The 18,111-nt window shown below is 36.8% G+C and overlaps 1 protein-coding gene across 1 annotated transcript in view; it reads right to left on the bottom strand.

Annotated features, from left to right (window-relative positions):
* The window catches only part of gga1 (golgi-associated, gamma adaptin ear containing, ARF binding protein 1), a 51,392-nt gene extending 33,961 nt beyond the window's left edge, over window positions 1-17,431 (bottom strand). Inside the window, exons 1-3 of the mRNA XM_077199074.1 lie at window positions 17,354-17,431; window positions 16,198-16,282; window positions 7,973-8,048 (exon numbers count right to left, since the gene is read on the bottom strand). Coding sequence (XP_077055189.1) covers window positions 7,973-8,048; window positions 16,198-16,282; window positions 17,354-17,396 — 204 coding nt within the window. The 5' untranslated portion in view covers window positions 17,397-17,431. The remainder of the gene's footprint in view (window positions 1-7,972; window positions 8,049-16,197; window positions 16,283-17,353) is intronic.
* Window positions 17,432-18,111: the final 680 nt, after the last annotated feature.

Consider the following 18,111-nt stretch of genomic DNA (forward strand, 5'->3'; position numbering starts at 1 on the left):
TCGGAAGGGAAAATACTCGATTACTAACGTAACCTTGGTTCTCTGAGAGCAGGGAACGACTATTGCGTAGCCTGCTGCACTATTGCACTCTGACATGTGTGTCGCTTCAGTCAATTTAAACCTGATATATTGGCCGAAATGAGAGATATTTATAGGCTGAGACCACACCCATTTAGGTGTGCTCTGACATACTCTGCGCCAAGTCAGTTGATTGTTTCGTGCGTCTGAGGCGCTTGGCTAGAGTTCTCAACGGGCCTGAAAATTACAACCCGACCCGACCCGGCCCGTGGCTTTTAACTCTTCGGGGTCGCCGATCACGCCGGCGTGATCAAGTTACATGACCAGTTTAAGACGTCGAAGCATAAAAACAAAGTCACGTTGAGCGCTGCCGTCCACTTCTGTCGAAAGTGCTGGCTTGAAATTCTATTTTACTTTTTGTTTGGTGTTGATAGACCAAGTAAAAACGGAGATATGATCATTTAAACTTGATATAAAAAAATACTGACGCGTTCGTAAAAGAACGCAAGATGGGATGCGACAGGCGTTGCATTTATTCTAATAATTTCGTCGGTTTTTGTCATAAAACAAAACGGAGAAAAATGTGTGAATCTGCTGACTCTGCTCTTCAGGCTGCACATTTTAGGGAATGGAGGAGGAGCCAACTGAGCTAAGACGCAAAATTGAAAGGCAGAGGATTTTAGAGTTGATAAAGAGAGACATATATACGTTGTACATATAGAGAGAGATTATTGCTAGTTTTTGGAAGAGTTTGAGTAGATTTTACGACAGTAGATTAACAAAGAGTTTTTTTCCCTGGGCCATACGTTCACTGAACAAACAATAACCTTGTGAAATAAAGGAAATTCCTCCTTTCACTATCCTCCTGTCACGTCCACCCACATTACCTCTAGATATGATCTCATCTTGAACATTCTCTTTTTTAATGCTGAAACCTGCTGCTATGTCGAAATCTGCTGCTATATTATACATATGTGTGTGGGAGGGTGTGTGTTGTATGGGAGGGAGGGGAGTAAGGGATGGGGGGTGTTTGTTGCTTTCTTGTGTGTGTTTATATTTATCTATTTAAAGCACTGATCTGGAGTAGCTCTTGAAATTTCGTTGTGTTAATACACTGTACTTATGCAATGACAAATAAAGCTTGAATTGAATTGAATTGAATTTTGAGAGTAGTTTAGGAGTAGTGTAGATAGTTTAGGTAGTTTAGGAGTAGTTTAGGTAGTTTAGGAGTAGATTTAGATAAACTGTTTTGAGGAGAGGCACAGATAAAAAATAAAAATAAAAAACACCTGATGTTTGTTGTAAATAGTTGTATGTATAATTTGATTTTGTGTTCATTTTACCTTTTGTATGGTATATTTGCACTATTGAGGAACCCCTCTTACTCAAGGAATGAAATCCCTGTAATGTAGCTATCTGTGTAATTGTACATGAAGTGTTTTGGAGAGTTTCTAAGCAAAAAGGAAAAGAAAAAACGCCTATTGCCACTCCTGCTTTTTGCTGTACATAGTTTAATTTTATCTCAATTTTACATTTTTGATGTTGTATTTGCACTATTTGCGAACCCTCATACTCTGGGAACGCAAGGCCTTAAATATAGCTCTCTGAATAATTGTGTGCACAACATTTTTTAAAAAGTGTCTGAGCTTAAAAGAAAGAAAAAAAGCCTATGGCTACACCCGCTTTTTTTGTAAATCATATTTTTTTTGTATATAGGTTGATTATATCTGAATTGTACCTGTATATGTTGAAATTTACAACTTGTGTTTACATTTTAAACCTTTTAAAATGCTTCATTGAGCATGTTTGTGTTTTTTGTAGTAGAAAAGCTATAATTTTTCTATTCGGATTTTGTGTTTTTTGTGTGATTTTGGGTCCAGTATGTTGATAGAGTACATCAAAGTGAAAAACTAATTGTCTGATCATATAGGTGATGTTGTGCTGAAAAAAATTATACCAAACATTGGTATGCTAAACATTTGTTTATTTTGCAAAATTTAAAAAAAATAAAAGTACTCAAAAACGGCCAAAATAGCCCAAGACTCCGAAGGGTTAAAGCCCGGACCCGATGTAACCCGACACATCAACATGAATTATCTGCCCGAACCCGGCCCGTGGCCGATTTATTTATTTATTTAATTTTTTTCATACACGCATTATCATGACCAGCAGACGGGAATTCAAATCAAACTTTAATGTTCACGTCTTTTAACAATAGCCTACAAACAATACAAACAACTGAAACAAACTCTAAATATATAAATAGGCTATATAGGCCACTAAATATGCCTCAAATAAAAATCTTCTGGACGACCCTGTTTTTTTGTTCATCAGCACCTTGCATTTTGAGCATTGCACATAACCTGTAAATTTTTCAATAGGGTCCAGCACAACTCCAAACACTTTCCAGACCTCTGATTTTCCCACTCCTGTGGTAGCGACGGTGAATTCACCTGCGGCAAGTTTACTTTTCACCATCTATCTTCTTCTCCAGGCTAAAGGCGTGCACGCAGCGGCGTCAGGTGATCTGGTGAACAGCAGCGATGATTAATAAATGTTTTTTTTTTTTGACTGAGCGGAAAAGATAAAGCCCGAGGTCCGACCCGACCCGAGTCATTTGCTTATATTTTCGACCCAAACACGGCCCGAAACCGCGGGTCCCGTCGGGTTTGTCGGGCTGACCCGGCCCGTTGAGAACTCTACGCTCGGCCATTGGATGTGCAGTTGCCCCAGCACAGCCAATGAACGAGCTTGACGCTCTGCTGTGTTTTGCTGCACTGCGTTTTAAATTATTGCTTCAATATTTCGAGGAAAATCAGTTTCCCCACTGCGCATTTGCTACGCAATACTGGTTTCCCTACTCTCAGGGAACCGAGGTTACGTTAGTAAATCTATTTTTGCTAAAAACTCTAAAACTATATTTAGTTTAGCTTTTAAAAAAATGTCTTTGCAAGTATTAAAGCAACACTATGTCGTTTTTGCGGTTTTTACTCTCGGGGTCCCCCTACAGTTGGGAAACAGTATTGTCTTCTACTACTGTCGTAAAATCTGTCATGGTTACACCAGGGATACACGTGTGCATTTGTTGACAAGCCGAGTTCTCGCAGGCAGACTGCCAGCGTTGCGTGTGAAATGTCTTCATTACAACTACACCGATTTACAACTATAGGACAGGAAGAGCTAAATAAACTTATCATTGCATCGAAACCAACAACATGTTTATTAGATCCAATACCCACTAAACTACTGAAAGAAGTGTTACCTGTAGTCGAAGAGCCTCTTCTTAATATTATTAACTCGTCTTTATTTTTAGGTCATGTTCCAAAAATATTCAAGCTGGCAGTAATAAAACCTCTCATTAAGAAACCGCAATTAGATCCAAATAACTTAGCAAATTACAGACCCATCTCAAATCTTCCATTTATGTCTAAAATACTAGAAAAAATTGTGTCCGCTCAATTGTGCTCTTTCTTACAAGAAAATGATATCTATGAAAAATTCCAGTCGGGATTCAGACCGCATCATAGCACAGAAACTGCGCTAGTTAAAATTACAAATGATTTACTTTTAGCTTCTGACCAAGGCTGTATCTCAATACTAGTTCTACTCGATCTAAGCGCTGCGTTCGACACTATCGATCATAAAATACTCCTGGATCGACTACAAAACTACACTGGTGTTCAGGGACAGGCATTAAGCTGGTTTAGATCTTACTTATCAGACCGTTACCATTTTGTCTGTCTAAATGGGGAAAAATCAAAGATAACGTCAGTAGACTATGGAGTGCCGCAAGGATCGGTGTTAGGCCCTCTGCTATTCTCAATATATATGCTGCCACTTGGTAATATTATAAGAAAACATGGAATTAATTTCCACTGTTATGCTGATGACACTCAATTATATATCTCATCACGACCAGATGAAAACACTAACTTATCTAAATTGACAGAGTGTCTAAATGATATAAAATGCTGGATGACGTGTAATTTCCTGCTATTAAATTCAGATAAAACGGAGGTACTACTTATTGGTCCAAAAAACTACCCACAAAATCCCTTACAATACAACTTTAATTTAGAAGGATGTCCTGTTACTTTGTCCACTACAGTAAAAGACCTGGGTGTTATACTAGACCGCAACTTGACTTTCGAAAATCATATTTCATATATTACAAGAACAGCCTTTTTCCACCTTAGAAACATTGCTAAGCTACGCAACATGCTATCTGTTTCTGATGCAGAAAAGTTAGTTCATACTTTCATGACCTCGAGACTAGATTACTGTAATGCTTTATTAGCTGGCTGTCCTACATCCTCAATTAACAAGCTACAGTTAGTGCAAAATGCAGCTGCTAGAGTTCTTACTAGATCAAGAAAATATGATCATATAACACCTATTTTATCATCTCTACACTGGTTACCTATTAAGTTACGTATCAATTACAAAGTATTCCTACTGACCTATAAAGCCCTAAATGGTTTAGCTCCTGTGTATTTAACAGACCTTCTATCGCCATACAATCCATCGCGCTCTTTAAGATCACTCAATTCGAGGCTTCTGGTCATTCCTAGGATATCTAAGTCCACTAAAGGAGGGAGGGCGTTCTCGCATTTAGCTCCTAAACTCTGGAATAGCCTTCCTGATATTGTACGAGCCTCAGACTCGCTGTCCCAGTTTAAAACTAGATTAAAGACGCATCTCTTTAACCAAGCATTCACTTAATGCTTAACCTTTGATACTGCTGAATCGGTTCGAATGCATTAACATTATGAACATCAGCTATGCTAATTATTTCCCATCTGCCTTTCTGCTGTTATCTCGGGACGCTAGTCCCGAGGTAAATAGCGTTCGTCAGCTCCAGTTTGTATCCAGCCTCTCACGGAGACTTCAGATGCCCCAACGCCTGTGAAGAGACGACTCGACGCCTGTGAAGAGACGACTCAAAGCCGGCGATATGTTATGCCATAAATTAATACTTGATTAACTAACTGTATTTTTCTATGTACATTTCCGAAATGCAATTTCTGTAAAGCTGCTTTGAGACAATGTGTATTGTGAAAAGCGCTATACAAATAAATTTGAATTGAATTGAATTGAATTGAATCTCAGGTACAGTGGCATATATTTCAGCATGTCATATGAATATAATTTCATGGGTTTTATTTTTTTCAAACGTCAAAAGATCGCGTAGCTCATGTTTACAAGCCAGTGTCATTATAGTAGCCTATTGTCTACTGTTTTACATAACGGATATGCTAATTCAATTCAATGTTTTTGTGGTAGGTAAAAGCCCCACAAAAGCATTATAAAGCACTATATTATAAGTGTTCTGAAGCCATACTATAGTATAATGTGAGAGAAATTAATATTTCAGTCATTAAATTGACCCTTCGCTAAGCCCCGCCCTCCTTAGTTACTGTTCCTACGCCTGTCAAGCTTTCGCGTCTAGCACGTCTATTACAGTGTGTATGCACCGGTGTCAGACATTCCAAATGAGATAATTAGTAAGTTTTGGCGAACATGTGAAATATCTGAGAGAGCAAGACAAAAGGGACTGCATTATGCATTCGAGGGATATATCCACGACATAATATGCAACCGATTAGAGAATAATTTAATAAAAATTGAAGCTAAAGCCTATAGTCGCAGCAGCCGCCGCCTCATACGCTGCCCATTCAAATGTGAAACAGACAAATTGAGGAACAGCTATATTCGTGCACAGCAGGGTAAGTGAAATGTGAAACTAATCTAATAATTATAAATCAAACAGTTTATCCATAAATCTTGTGGAATAACACTAACACCGGGAGAGCAGCGATCGGATTGGGTTAAAGTTACTCAGTCAGGGGTAAATTAGTAGGCCGTCGATTAACAAAATGCTGAAATATATTTTAAAGTATGTCAGTGAGCCTGTGAGTGCATTATGAACAAAGAACCGTAATTATTTCCAACTTCCAAGCAATAGGTGTTTTTGTTAATCCTGTCGACATTTAGTTGTGAATGGGGTCTCCCACACTGCTTGATTCACGCCCGTTATTTCTCCCCTTGGCTTTTAGATTTTCGGGAAGGAAAAAAATTCCACTCCCCCCGTCCAAACTTTTAGGATACCAGGTATCAGAATTGCACAATCCATACGCACAACGCTTCAGCATGTTTCCCTCGATCGAAAGCTTGCCAGATCTCCCGCGCCTAGTTACAGTTGCTAAAACACGATTGGCCAGTGGCGGTTTTCGGGTGTGGTTTAGCGAAGGGTCAATTCAAGTTCACGTAAACTTTTCCCTCCGCTGCGGCTGTCAGTCATTCTCCATTCAGCGTTCAAACAGAACGTTCGGTTCTGTTTCAGAACGCGGTTCGCGTTCGGTTACGACAGTCAACGATGAAACTCTCTCCAAGATGATTCAATGTCAATATTATTATACTTGATCTGTAGATAAAGCTATATGGTTTCGCATAAAATGACTATCTTGCTGGACTGTATTGCTGTAGCTACCTTAATCATGTTCGTTTCTCCCGTGTGTCTGTTAGATCAAAACACTGGAGAGCACTATAATTGTTCTTCACGCGCACAGTAACTGAAATTTAAAACTGTTAAAAGAAAAGGCTCAAACTAATGCATGACTTTTCTCGAAGAGCTGCGCGCTGTGACTCCGTGTTGCTTCAAGCGCATCATTCTGCGCTCGGGAAGCGCATAAGCGCTTTGTGCCGCACCTTAGGCTATTGGAGTCATAATCATATAATAATACTTTTGCGCAGTGGAAGATTATTAATAGCCTTTTTTGTTCTGTCCTGTCTATCATATGTTGCTGTCTCATTAAACAGCTTTGCTATACATTTAAAATATGTCTTAATTTTATAGTAGACTATTTATAAAATAATTGACTTTTTGATTTTTGTTATCTTGTTTTTCATGAATGTATTTTACAACAATACAAAGAGCAATGTGTAATGTTTTACCAGATTTAGTGCTACACTTTATGTCTCTTATTTGTTCCCCACTAAAAATGTTTTTTTTCATTAAATGTTCAGATTTTATACAATTATTGTGCACTTGTGATTTTTCTAGACTAAATTTTACTGCTGAGTTATCCACTAATCTAGTTTATAATAGAATTTTTGTCATAGGTTCCGATCATATTTTTTTTGATTTGTTGTTTTTCTTTATAATGAAGTTGTCTGTATTAAGTAGATTGTGTTTTACACACAAAAGAGTGATTATCAGTTCAACACAGAGTTATAGAAATTCTACTTGATTAAAAAAAAAAAACTGCGCTGGTATCGGTATCAGTCGATACTCAGAATTTTTGGTATCGGATCGGTTCAGAAAAATGGTATCGGGACATCCCTAGAATAAATGGAACATTTCTGAAGGATTCAGTGGAAAGATTATTTATTGTTCTAGTCATTATGAATCTAGAGTTATTATGAAAAAAAATTAAATTAGCCTATAATAGCGCCACCTCGTGGTTGACTCAATAAATGAGACAGCATCATCAAGCTGAACTCGCTAAATTTCATAATGATTAGTCATTCACAATGCAAGTTACTACTGCTGAAACTTGATTGGCTCCTGGTGGGCATTTTTGTAATTTGTAATATAATTTTTTCATGGCTTTGTTACCACTTGCCCTTAAGAAGATACATTTCAAATTTAATATTTCCTTGATCAAACGGTTGTTGATTTATGAAGTTTTTATTTGTAGCACAGAATTGGACAAAAATTTGCGTGCATCCTCACAATATTCTGTTGTCTATGTGTTCAAGTTTTTTAAATTAAATTTAGACCTTACGTTCAGCAAATCAATTAGTCAAAATGTGCGATACCAGACAATTCAATTGGCTTATATCTTTGCAATACATTGATAAATAAAAATTCAGCAGCAAATAAGCAAAAAATCAAGTAAAAAATCAAATAGGGTTTCAGCATATTCGGACACACCCTGAATGCCAAACTTACCATGAGTGCCTGCATGGCCTCCCACTCCTGAGGGGACTGAATCTTGTGAGCAAGAAGCCTGGTGGCCAACTGTGGACTACACACACAATGCACAATAAAAAGAACAATCTGTAAAACAGGACCCTTGAACATGTTGAATTATTACAACAAAAATAAGATATGTGATCCTAATACATTTTATTTTTATGATCCTATTCAAGTTTGAGCGTATGTGTTTTCCTTAGGTCTCTTCTTTCAGAGGTCTGTCACACACACATTGATAAAAAAAATAACAGAAGGGACAGACTACTTGGTTTTCTCTATGTTTCCCTGTCATGTGAACCTCACTGAATTAAGGTAACTTTACCCTGTGATTTTGTGTTTCTGCCTTTGGTACTGTTATATGACCATGCACAGCCACAATGACAAAAATAATCACATTCAGTATAAACACAAAAGGTCCTACTTCTACTTTCTCATTTTATGAGTCGTTTAAATTTAAGTAAACCCCACAAGTATCCTATCTATCCTCATGTATAATACTCAGTGCTCAAACAACATATGGTTTTGCATCAGCTGAAGAAAAATTAAATGCTTGTCAGTTCTTCAGAAGAGTAATGAGAGCTCACTCAACTTCCAATAACAGGCCAGAAGATGATTTCTAGTCATTAAACCAATATCTCTGCAAGGTATAGAGTACAGCAGGAATGACGTCAAAACCCGAAAGACTAATTCAACAATGCTTCCCTCGAGATTTTCTTTTGGGGGTTTTATAACAGGGTTTTTCAATTTATGAGTAAAATAAGGAATCTAAACTGTGGTAAACATAACTTCACAATACTTGCAAATTTTGCTCTACAATATGAATTACACACCCAAGACTTGACATTAACACCCACTAACCTGCCAAATACGGGTGGATTTCAGCAGTGGCGTGTAACACAGTCACTTTGGTGGGCTGAGTTTTTAAATACAGTTATATAAATTTATGAGACACAGGTTTCCAACGGAAGCACCACCTTTTAACTATTTACATGCGTGCAGCTAGGTTACTTGTTTCTTCCAGCATCTCAGAGTCACTCCATTCACAGTAAATGCTGCTCCACATTAACTCAGTTTCGGCATTTGGTGTTTGTTTGGATTTTCAAAAAAAAAATGCACTTGGGAATACATATAAAGTCTTACACGCTTTGTTTCAAAGCAAAGTGTTGCACTGTTATAATTTATTAGTGGAGCGTGTATCAGCAGCTTGGTTAAACTCAGTCTCTGCATATACTGTACGTTTGGGTTGCAAATAAAGTGATGATCTTGAAACACATGATCTTGTTCAAGAAATGACAGTGGCTGTAGCAATTCTATCGTAAAGAAGTGGCAAAATATTAAAAGCTTAACTGGACATTTAAATTAAATGTTTGGCCAATATTAAAGGTCCCATATTGTACACCTTTATGGAGTTTTATTTTAGGTTTTGATGTCCTTAATAGAGGTGGGCGATATATCGTTTAGACGATAATATCCAAATTGTTGTCTGGACGATATGCAAAATTGGGATATCGAATATTTTATAATTTGTATAATCCGACCCCCCAAACATGAAAAGAGCTGAAGGAATTAAAAGAGAAAACAAATAACACACATTATAACCTTCTAAACAATTATATGTAGCGATTTTAATACTGTAGGGGTTTGTTTGACTGTATTTTATTTTATTTCTTGTACAAAATCACGATCGTTCCTCAATTGCACGAGAGTAAGCTGCTACTAATTTGCAATATATAACTACGAAGTTCTTACTTGTGTGTTATGACGTTTCTTAGGTTGAAGCAACAATCCAAAGAGTCAAAGCCGATTTACGATTAATAAAATATCTGCTAGAAAAGGCAAAATATGCGTTGTTTGCGGAAAAATTAAGTCTGAAGTTAAAAAGCTTTTCTTAAATGTCTGTGGCGTCCTCAAGTGGCGAGCTTCGTGATTGCATCATTAGAAAATTGCGTTGTATAATGAGTCCAAAAGATGGAATACATTTTCCCAAGAGAAAATGTACGCATTACAAACCGAACCATTCCGGTGGTAGGACCATTTTTCCTGCCGACCAAAATCCGCGCTGGAGCGAACACCACAACGTTGCGCAACATCAAATTGAAAATGTAATGAAAGCCGAACGAAACTCATTATTTTGTGCTTCGGGGACCGTTTATCATTTCGGACGAATGTCAGTGCAGCGCGCATAGACATCTCTATATGATGTCTATGGCAGCGCGAGCCGATCTTGATTAAGCGACACCGTTTCTACATAAGAGATCCAGTAAACAAAGCATTTGAATTCGCCAATTATGTAATAACATCGCTGCGAGATCTAGTGAGAAGCGTTACAATTTCTCCGTTATTAACGGATCAAACAGCATTGATGTAGAAACCAGCAGAAACATCGTTCCATGACTAGTTAGGTTTTAAGTCCACAGATCATTCACCATGGATTTAATGTAGTAACACTAACTTGTAACCATGGAAGTTTGGCAGAAATATTAACATGCTTTCAACGTTACACATCTTTTTCCAGCACTTCAAAACTCAAATATTATATGTTGTTTAAATGTTATTTTTAATGTGATGACCAAAAATTCTTTTTTCATCCTTCAAAGATTACCCTATTTATAAAACTAAATGTTTCAAGATGTAGGAAAATTCACACTTATTTAAAAATATTTTTTCTTTTAATAAATAGGACATTTCTATAGCATTTCTTTATTTTTGCTATATCGAAAACGTACCGAACCATGTCACCTACTGCATCGTATCAAACCGAACCTTGAATTTTGTGAACCGTTACACCCCTATTAAAAATATAAAAAAACAACAATAAAGACTTTATTGAATAATATTTTATTATTTTAAAAAGTTTAGGAGTCTTTAAATCAATAATGTCTCATATCTTTATGTACTAGTAATTCTATACAATAATAGGTCAAATGCAGCAAGTCAAAAGACCAACTGGACCTTCTTTGCCATTTTGCACACATTTCTTTGAAGGTTTGCAAACATATCGTCTGAATATCAATATCGAGATATTCATTTTGTCAATATCTCCCACCCCTAGTCCTTAAGAATATATATTTGCGGTATAAGTAGCAAAAACCATCTCAATATATATTTTTACAGTTCCTTTCTCAGGAGCACTGCTAAGAACAGGTCGATTTTGGCCTGTTTAATTAATATTCATGAGCCTCTCTTCTGATTTGCCTGTTGTTTTCTGAGTGATGCACGGCCAAGCCAACCACAGGTAACTAGGGTCATGTATGCTGTAGCCTGCTGTGGCTTTGTGATGCTCACTCACAAGTAATTACATAAAACACCTGTAATGATGGACATTGCTGAGGGAAATGTTATCCGGCCTTATATGTTCGAGCCGGACTCAGACCCCAAATAGGCGACGACAGGAGACAACCAACTACCTCCTCAAACACGCGGATAAGTAAGTTTCAGAATGGTAATAAATTATTATTATTTTTTTTTTACTTTCGGCATTATTGTAAGAGTATTATAATTACCATTACATCAATTCTGCATGCAGATTTAACGTTAACGCTAATTTAAACTCTGACTTTTGAAATAACGTTATATAATAACGCTATATAACGTTTCCCATGCAAGTTCGTTGAGTTATACTAAACGCTACTTTCTGTTAGCAAAACAAAAGAGACAGAGACTGAGTGAACTCAATCTCACCATCTTTAACTCAATAAAACAACAGGGCCGGTGTCTGCAACTTAGAATATCTGTTGGAAACAAGACAAAATACATTGTTCGTTTTCCTATCAAAGCTTGTGGCAACCATAGACTGTACAAAACAACACGCCAGCATCAACTTAGCAACAAGTTCAGATTATGCTGGCTTCATAATGTAACAAAACGTGTTAGAAGTTTATTTACGGGTTGCGTATTTGAGGTCGGACCGAGCAACATAGGGACTGCAGCATCTTTGATGAGTAACCATAGGCGTCGATTTCGGTGGGGACGCGTCCCCACCAGATTTCGTCATGAGTCATTTTTTACCCACCACTTTTTGAAACATTGAGGCGCAACGGATGTACCTAATACAAATAAATGAAACATATCCAGTTAACTAGCAGAGCATTCATTTAATTCGCAATTAAAAAAGAGATCTAGCGCTAAAATGTGTTGTTATGAACTCAAACTGAGCGCTCGTTGCCGTGGCAATCAGTGTCATGCATTCAGGCTCGCATGTTGTGGAGACACTATTCATTCTAGTGAAATCTCAAAATAAAATGCCCACCAACGTGTCCCTTGCTTGATATAGACTGTAACCACTGATGAACATATTCAGTTTTGATGAGAGAGAAAAAAAAAACTATATGAGTGCGGATTAGAACCTGTAACCTAACCTCTGACACGCTTGGCAAAAGAGCTACCACTAGACCATTAAAGAACTCAAACAAAGTTTACAGATCGATGGATTTATTTACGAGCAGAGAGGCTGCACAGTTTGACAAGTTTCAGTGAAGTGCGGTCGGGGTAGGCAAACTAGGCACTAATGGACCGTTCGGTATTTATGGAAAGGACCACCGGAGGAAAATAGGGGAGGGTCATGTCTTTTTATTCTTTGTTGAGGGGAGGGTCATTCAACTTTTTTTAGTCTAGGGGGAGGGTCACCCAACTTTTGTATTTATGAAAACAGCAAAATATCAAAGTGGCTTGTTTGGTGAATATTTTTTCTATGTAGCTTTATGTAGCTCTCTCGGTCTCGGTCCCCCATCGCTATCAGATGGGTCTGACCCAACAAAAATCCAGTTTGGCGCTGTCTGACAGTGCGCGCTCAGAAAAAGTGCATTATGTACAGAACGCCAATGAAATGTTTACCCGGCATAGCTTTAAAGCACGAGCAAATAATGAACTTTTCTGATTGCCAATAAGTGCAGTGTCCTGTGAGTGCAACTCTACCGCGGCATTAACATGTGATATGAATGTACGTTGAGTGTATTGGAGCTGAGGCGCCCGAACTAGCCTACAGCTGATAGAATGTGTGCTGTACGATACTACCATATTTTAGTTTCCATTCTTATTGTGTTTCCACAACAATGTTAGTGAGTAAATCTACTGAAATTGCCACCATAACAGTGGAGTGTGATGTGTTAGACGTAGGGCTACCACATTTTTAAATTACTATTAGAATTATTTGAAGTTAACATAATAAAATACGCAGACCTACACCAAAATAAATAGTTGAGGATAAATTCCTTAAAATTGGGCAATTCCAGCGTTATGGACGTGACATTTGCAGTCAAAACTTGAAATATAAATTATCAGAAAATGCATTTAATACTGAATCTGTTTATATATCCATACCCCCTTAATGAAGGAGTCAAGACATAAAAAAAATCATTCTACAAATGCATTTTATATTTAATATGAGCGAAATACACATGTGACGTGACACAACAAATCTTTAACTTTTAGGTGGCAAAATATTTTTTAATAATTCTACGAATTAGGCTACACTGCGCAAAACAAAAGTAGGCTAATAACCGGATGAAGAAGGGTCAGCCTCCACAGAACATAAAATATTATTTTTTATTGAAATTTTCGTGTTCGCATTTATGAGGAAAAAAACAATGTTAAGGACGTGACAGTTCTCCATTACGGACATGACCGCTCTGAAAGCGACTTCAGAAAGCACAAAGCCTTTCTTTAAAGTAAATTTCGTTTTTTATTAATTGTATCTTAATTTTAATTAATGTTTCATCAAGCAATTCCCTGGATTTAATAAATAAGAAGTAAATATAGTAGAAAATAGATCATCATGACACGGAGTCGCATGATGAATAGGGCTGCAACAACTAATCGATAAAATCGATTATAATCGATTATGAAAATCGTTGTCAACGAATGTCATTATCGATTAGTTGGTCTGCTTACGTCAAGGGGAGCGTTTACTGGTACGCACACACACGCAAGGTCTCTCTCCCTCAGGCGCTCTGCCGAGCGCGCGCGCTACACGGTTTGGAGCAGTCTCTTCTGTCTCGCTTGCGCGATTTCGGGAGTTTGAACTAATTCGCGGGCATCAGGGAGCCGCAATCAATATGCGGGAGACTCCCGGGACTTCCGGGATCTTGGGATGTCTGTATTTTGTCTCGAGCATCAGGTTGCGCAATCAGTTCGCTCGCAACGTAAGTGATGGATTAAAATAGCGCTACCGCAGAAATAGGTTAAATTAAAACGGTCTTTACAAAGCGAAGCACTAAATATAAAGGCAGTTAATAACAGCAGCAGTAAAATATTGTTTTTTAGTCACTGTACTCAGTGGTTTTCAGCGAATGCTTGTGCACTAATGCATAATTTCTCCTGTCCTTTACTCAAGCCTGTTAGCTTGCTGGGTAACGTTACCTCCATTCCGTTCTCTTTTTATAGCATTTGTCTACTAAGTTTTAATTGTTTTTCAAACGCGATCTACTGCGGCTCTACATTCACACAATTGTTTTCAGTCTTTCTATATTTATTTAATCAATTTATCCTTATATTATTCTTTTATATATTATATATAATATATATTATATTCTTTATCCTTATATTCCTTATATATAATTAATTTTAAATAAAAATTAAATGAATTATATATTTTAGATGTTTTTAGTTTGTTTTTAGTTCAGATATTCACATCTGAACAACATGTCTGTGTAAATTTGTTTTAACAAAAATTGTGTTAAAACATAATATGTTGGATATCATTTTTTTAACAATAATCATGTTTGTCAACTTGCCATCAGCAATTATCATTAAAAACAATGCAAATATTGATATTAGTAAAACTCAATGTGTGGCTTTTGCACTTTTTAAAGTACACTCTTACACATAAATACCCTGATTTACGGTTTTATTTAGTTATAATAAAAAAAAATCTAATTTAATTTCTATCCGATTAATCGATTAATCGAAAAAATAATCGTCCGATTAATCGATTATCAAAATAATCGTTAGTTGCAGCCCTAATGATGAATGCAAGCTAATCTTAGTAAAGTAACTTTTATCAGTGCAATCGTTATTCTGTATGTTGTACGACATCACTAGCGTAAGGGAAAGTTTACATTGTAGGCTATATAATTTTCTCCGTGAGCAGAGATCAGTTGATGTGACGGAGGTGCAAGCAATCCCCCTCTTGACATTCGACACGGTGCCATCGAGTTTTAAAACGCGAAAGGCGAAGCTTGAATTAACGGGTATGTCCCTCTTTGGCTAATGTACTTTCAAGATGGAGGGGCAACATGGCGACCGACATTAGAACCACTTACCCGTATGTATTTTCAATGGCATATTATACACTCACGAGAATACTTTATTACTTGAACGAGGTAAATATACATTAATGAGCACTTTTGAAATATACATTAATGAGCACTTATATTTTTGAAAGAAATAAGTGTTTTTAGCTAAGAATAAACTAAAAAAGTTACACAGTGTAGCTTTAAAATACTGTCTCGTTCTCGTGTGTCGTCTCGTGGGATAAGTGTATCGTTGCACCCCTATTAAAAAGTAATTTCTCCAACAACAAAACTGTGGCCTGAGAAAATGCTGAGTGGCTAGTAATCTCAAGTGCTGTACACAACTATATCGAAAACACAAATTTTGAAGCTGCCATTTCTTTTTGAAACAAAATCTTTCTAATAATTAGGCTAACTAAATAAGAATGTTTGGGCTGTGAGTGTGTGCAGTATACGTTGTAGAAGAAAACATACAAATATGTAAAGTTATGTTTACCACAGGCCTTATTTTACTCACATATTGAAAAACCCCACTAAAAAACCCCATAGGAAAATCTTAAAGGGAACCAGTGGCGAATTAGTCTTCCCAGTTTGACACCATCCCTACAGCACTCTATTGAGCTACTGCTTAAGGCTTACAATGACTGAAAACAGGCTAGTAAGATATCAACATTACACCCCTGAGGGTGGACCTTGGTTTATGAATTGTTCAACAATACATACACATTCATAAATTTGTGAGCACGTTTAACCTGCTAAATACATGTACAGGAATGGCTCTGGGAACATTCACAAAGAATGCGTTTTGCATTTAGAAATGTGAGATGCAAAGACGTGTCTAGCACGTTTACATTAAAAAGCAATGTAAATCAGTACAGTAAAATGCAAAAACACATTCCGTGTGAAAGGATCCATACTGTGCACATTTAAGAGATACATTTAAGTTTAAAAATTATTGAATTGTTGACGCACCCTTCAGGTTCATTGCTGAGCTGGTCACAGAAAAGTTGAATACTCTCCCAGTCAGTTTCTCGATTTAAAGGGTTGGTCGCTTTGTCTACAGGTGACAGAACAGTTAAGCAAAAAATGTCAGAAACACTAAAAAAAAAACTACAAACCACATAAAGATCACAAGAACTGTAAAATAACAGTTATAAGACAAAAAAGCAAACAAAAATAATAACTGCATTTTGACCTTGTAAATGTCAGCAGAGAGAAGTGAATTCAAATCACAGGAAGAACAACTTTTTACATTTTTAATAGACTACGAGGTCAATAAAATAAAAAATAAAAAATGTGCATGGATCATAAATCATTCACAAATAAGACCAGTGACACAATTAAAGACAATAAATAGAAATCACTTTTGACTTGATGCTATTAAAACTATTTATTAGAATACTAATAATTTGTGCACAACTTTTGAATGAACAATAAATAAATACTGAGTGCACATGTAATCTGTAATGTTGCTGATGTAGGGTCCAAGACAAAAATTCAAAGGGGTTAGAGGGTAGAAAAGTCCGTTGTGTATTCTTTTTTAATTAATTTGATTATAACCGCCTTTTTTGGAGAAAGTAATCTTTACTTGCATCACAAGTGGGCTACATAAAACTGACAAAAGTGTAGGTCGGATATGGCCCCTTAAGGAAACGGCAAATGATTCACATTTTCTTGACTGACATGTTGGGTGGCAGAACGGAAATAGAGTTTAACTGGGGATTTTATTTTATAGGCATAACAAAATGTTCTGTCATTGAATGTCTTCATTCAAATTTTTATTGATCATGAGTCTGCGAGACTCCTCCCTTTTGACTCACGAAGAGGTAGCTAGCAATTTTACAACTCTTCTTTACCTATCCATCACAGAACGCACACTCCACAGCAGGAAAGACATAAGTTACGCACAAAACACACTAAAAACAAAAGTGTGTCAGAAACTTAACTAGTAGCCTATATCGTCGTTAGCAAGCTAATAACTCCACCGCCAACAACAACATGACAGTCCGCATCTGCGTTTAACAAAGCGCCTGCGCCAAGGCATCAACTTAGGCTAATGCATGTCCTTGATATTCGCACTGTCACAATAGAAGGTAATACATTTATAGTTTAAATGTGTTTGACTTACTGATGCGGGACTCTAAGCTCTGCTCGTCAGGCGGAGCCGCCATCTTCACCCGAGATCACAAGACCCAAATCTCGCGATGAAACACGTGACATCTCTAACTACAGATGTACTTCTGCATTTTTATTAAATTAAACAATACATTATGATTATTTGGCCATGACCTTGAAACCACACTTATTTCATATGGTGCATTTAACCCTTGTGCATCCTTGTGAACATTTTTGGCTTTTTCAGTGTTTGTTTTTTTTTCACTTTGACTGTGTTTATGCTAACTGCATAAAATTTGGCAAAGGTGTGTATTTTTATTAGAATTTTACTATTTCACCGCCATTTCCTTTACAAAAATTATTTTGCACTAGGTACACAAAATACTCCCTCTCAGGGCCTTTTGGACAAAAATGGCCCCAATGAAACCAATTAAAATTGCAAAAAAAATGATCCCAGGGCCATTTAACTATAAAATGATGCAATCTTTAAGAGGCTTTCATTCTGTTGGCAAGGCTTCAAAATTATTTTTTTATCAGATGGTGCCATTTTTCCAGGTTTGGCCTATAAAGCAAATACTCGCTTTATTCCTTTTTTCTGCTTCGGCATATTATAGAGCCAGTTGGATAAATTGTGCAATGATAATTGTGTGGGTGTGTTGGTATGGATGTCTGAGTATGGTTTGTATGTGTGTAATAAAAAAATGTGTGTGTGTTTGTGTGCTTGTAATATTTGACAGAGAAAACCTCAACTGCAAATCTAAAATCCAATTA

This window comes from Siphateles boraxobius, unplaced genomic scaffold (assembly GCF_051911475.1).
Source record: "Siphateles boraxobius isolate OS27281-9 unplaced genomic scaffold, OSU_SipBor_1 41, whole genome shotgun sequence".
In the NCBI taxonomy this organism is placed as follows: domain Eukaryota; kingdom Metazoa; phylum Chordata; class Actinopteri; order Cypriniformes; family Leuciscidae; genus Siphateles; species Siphateles boraxobius.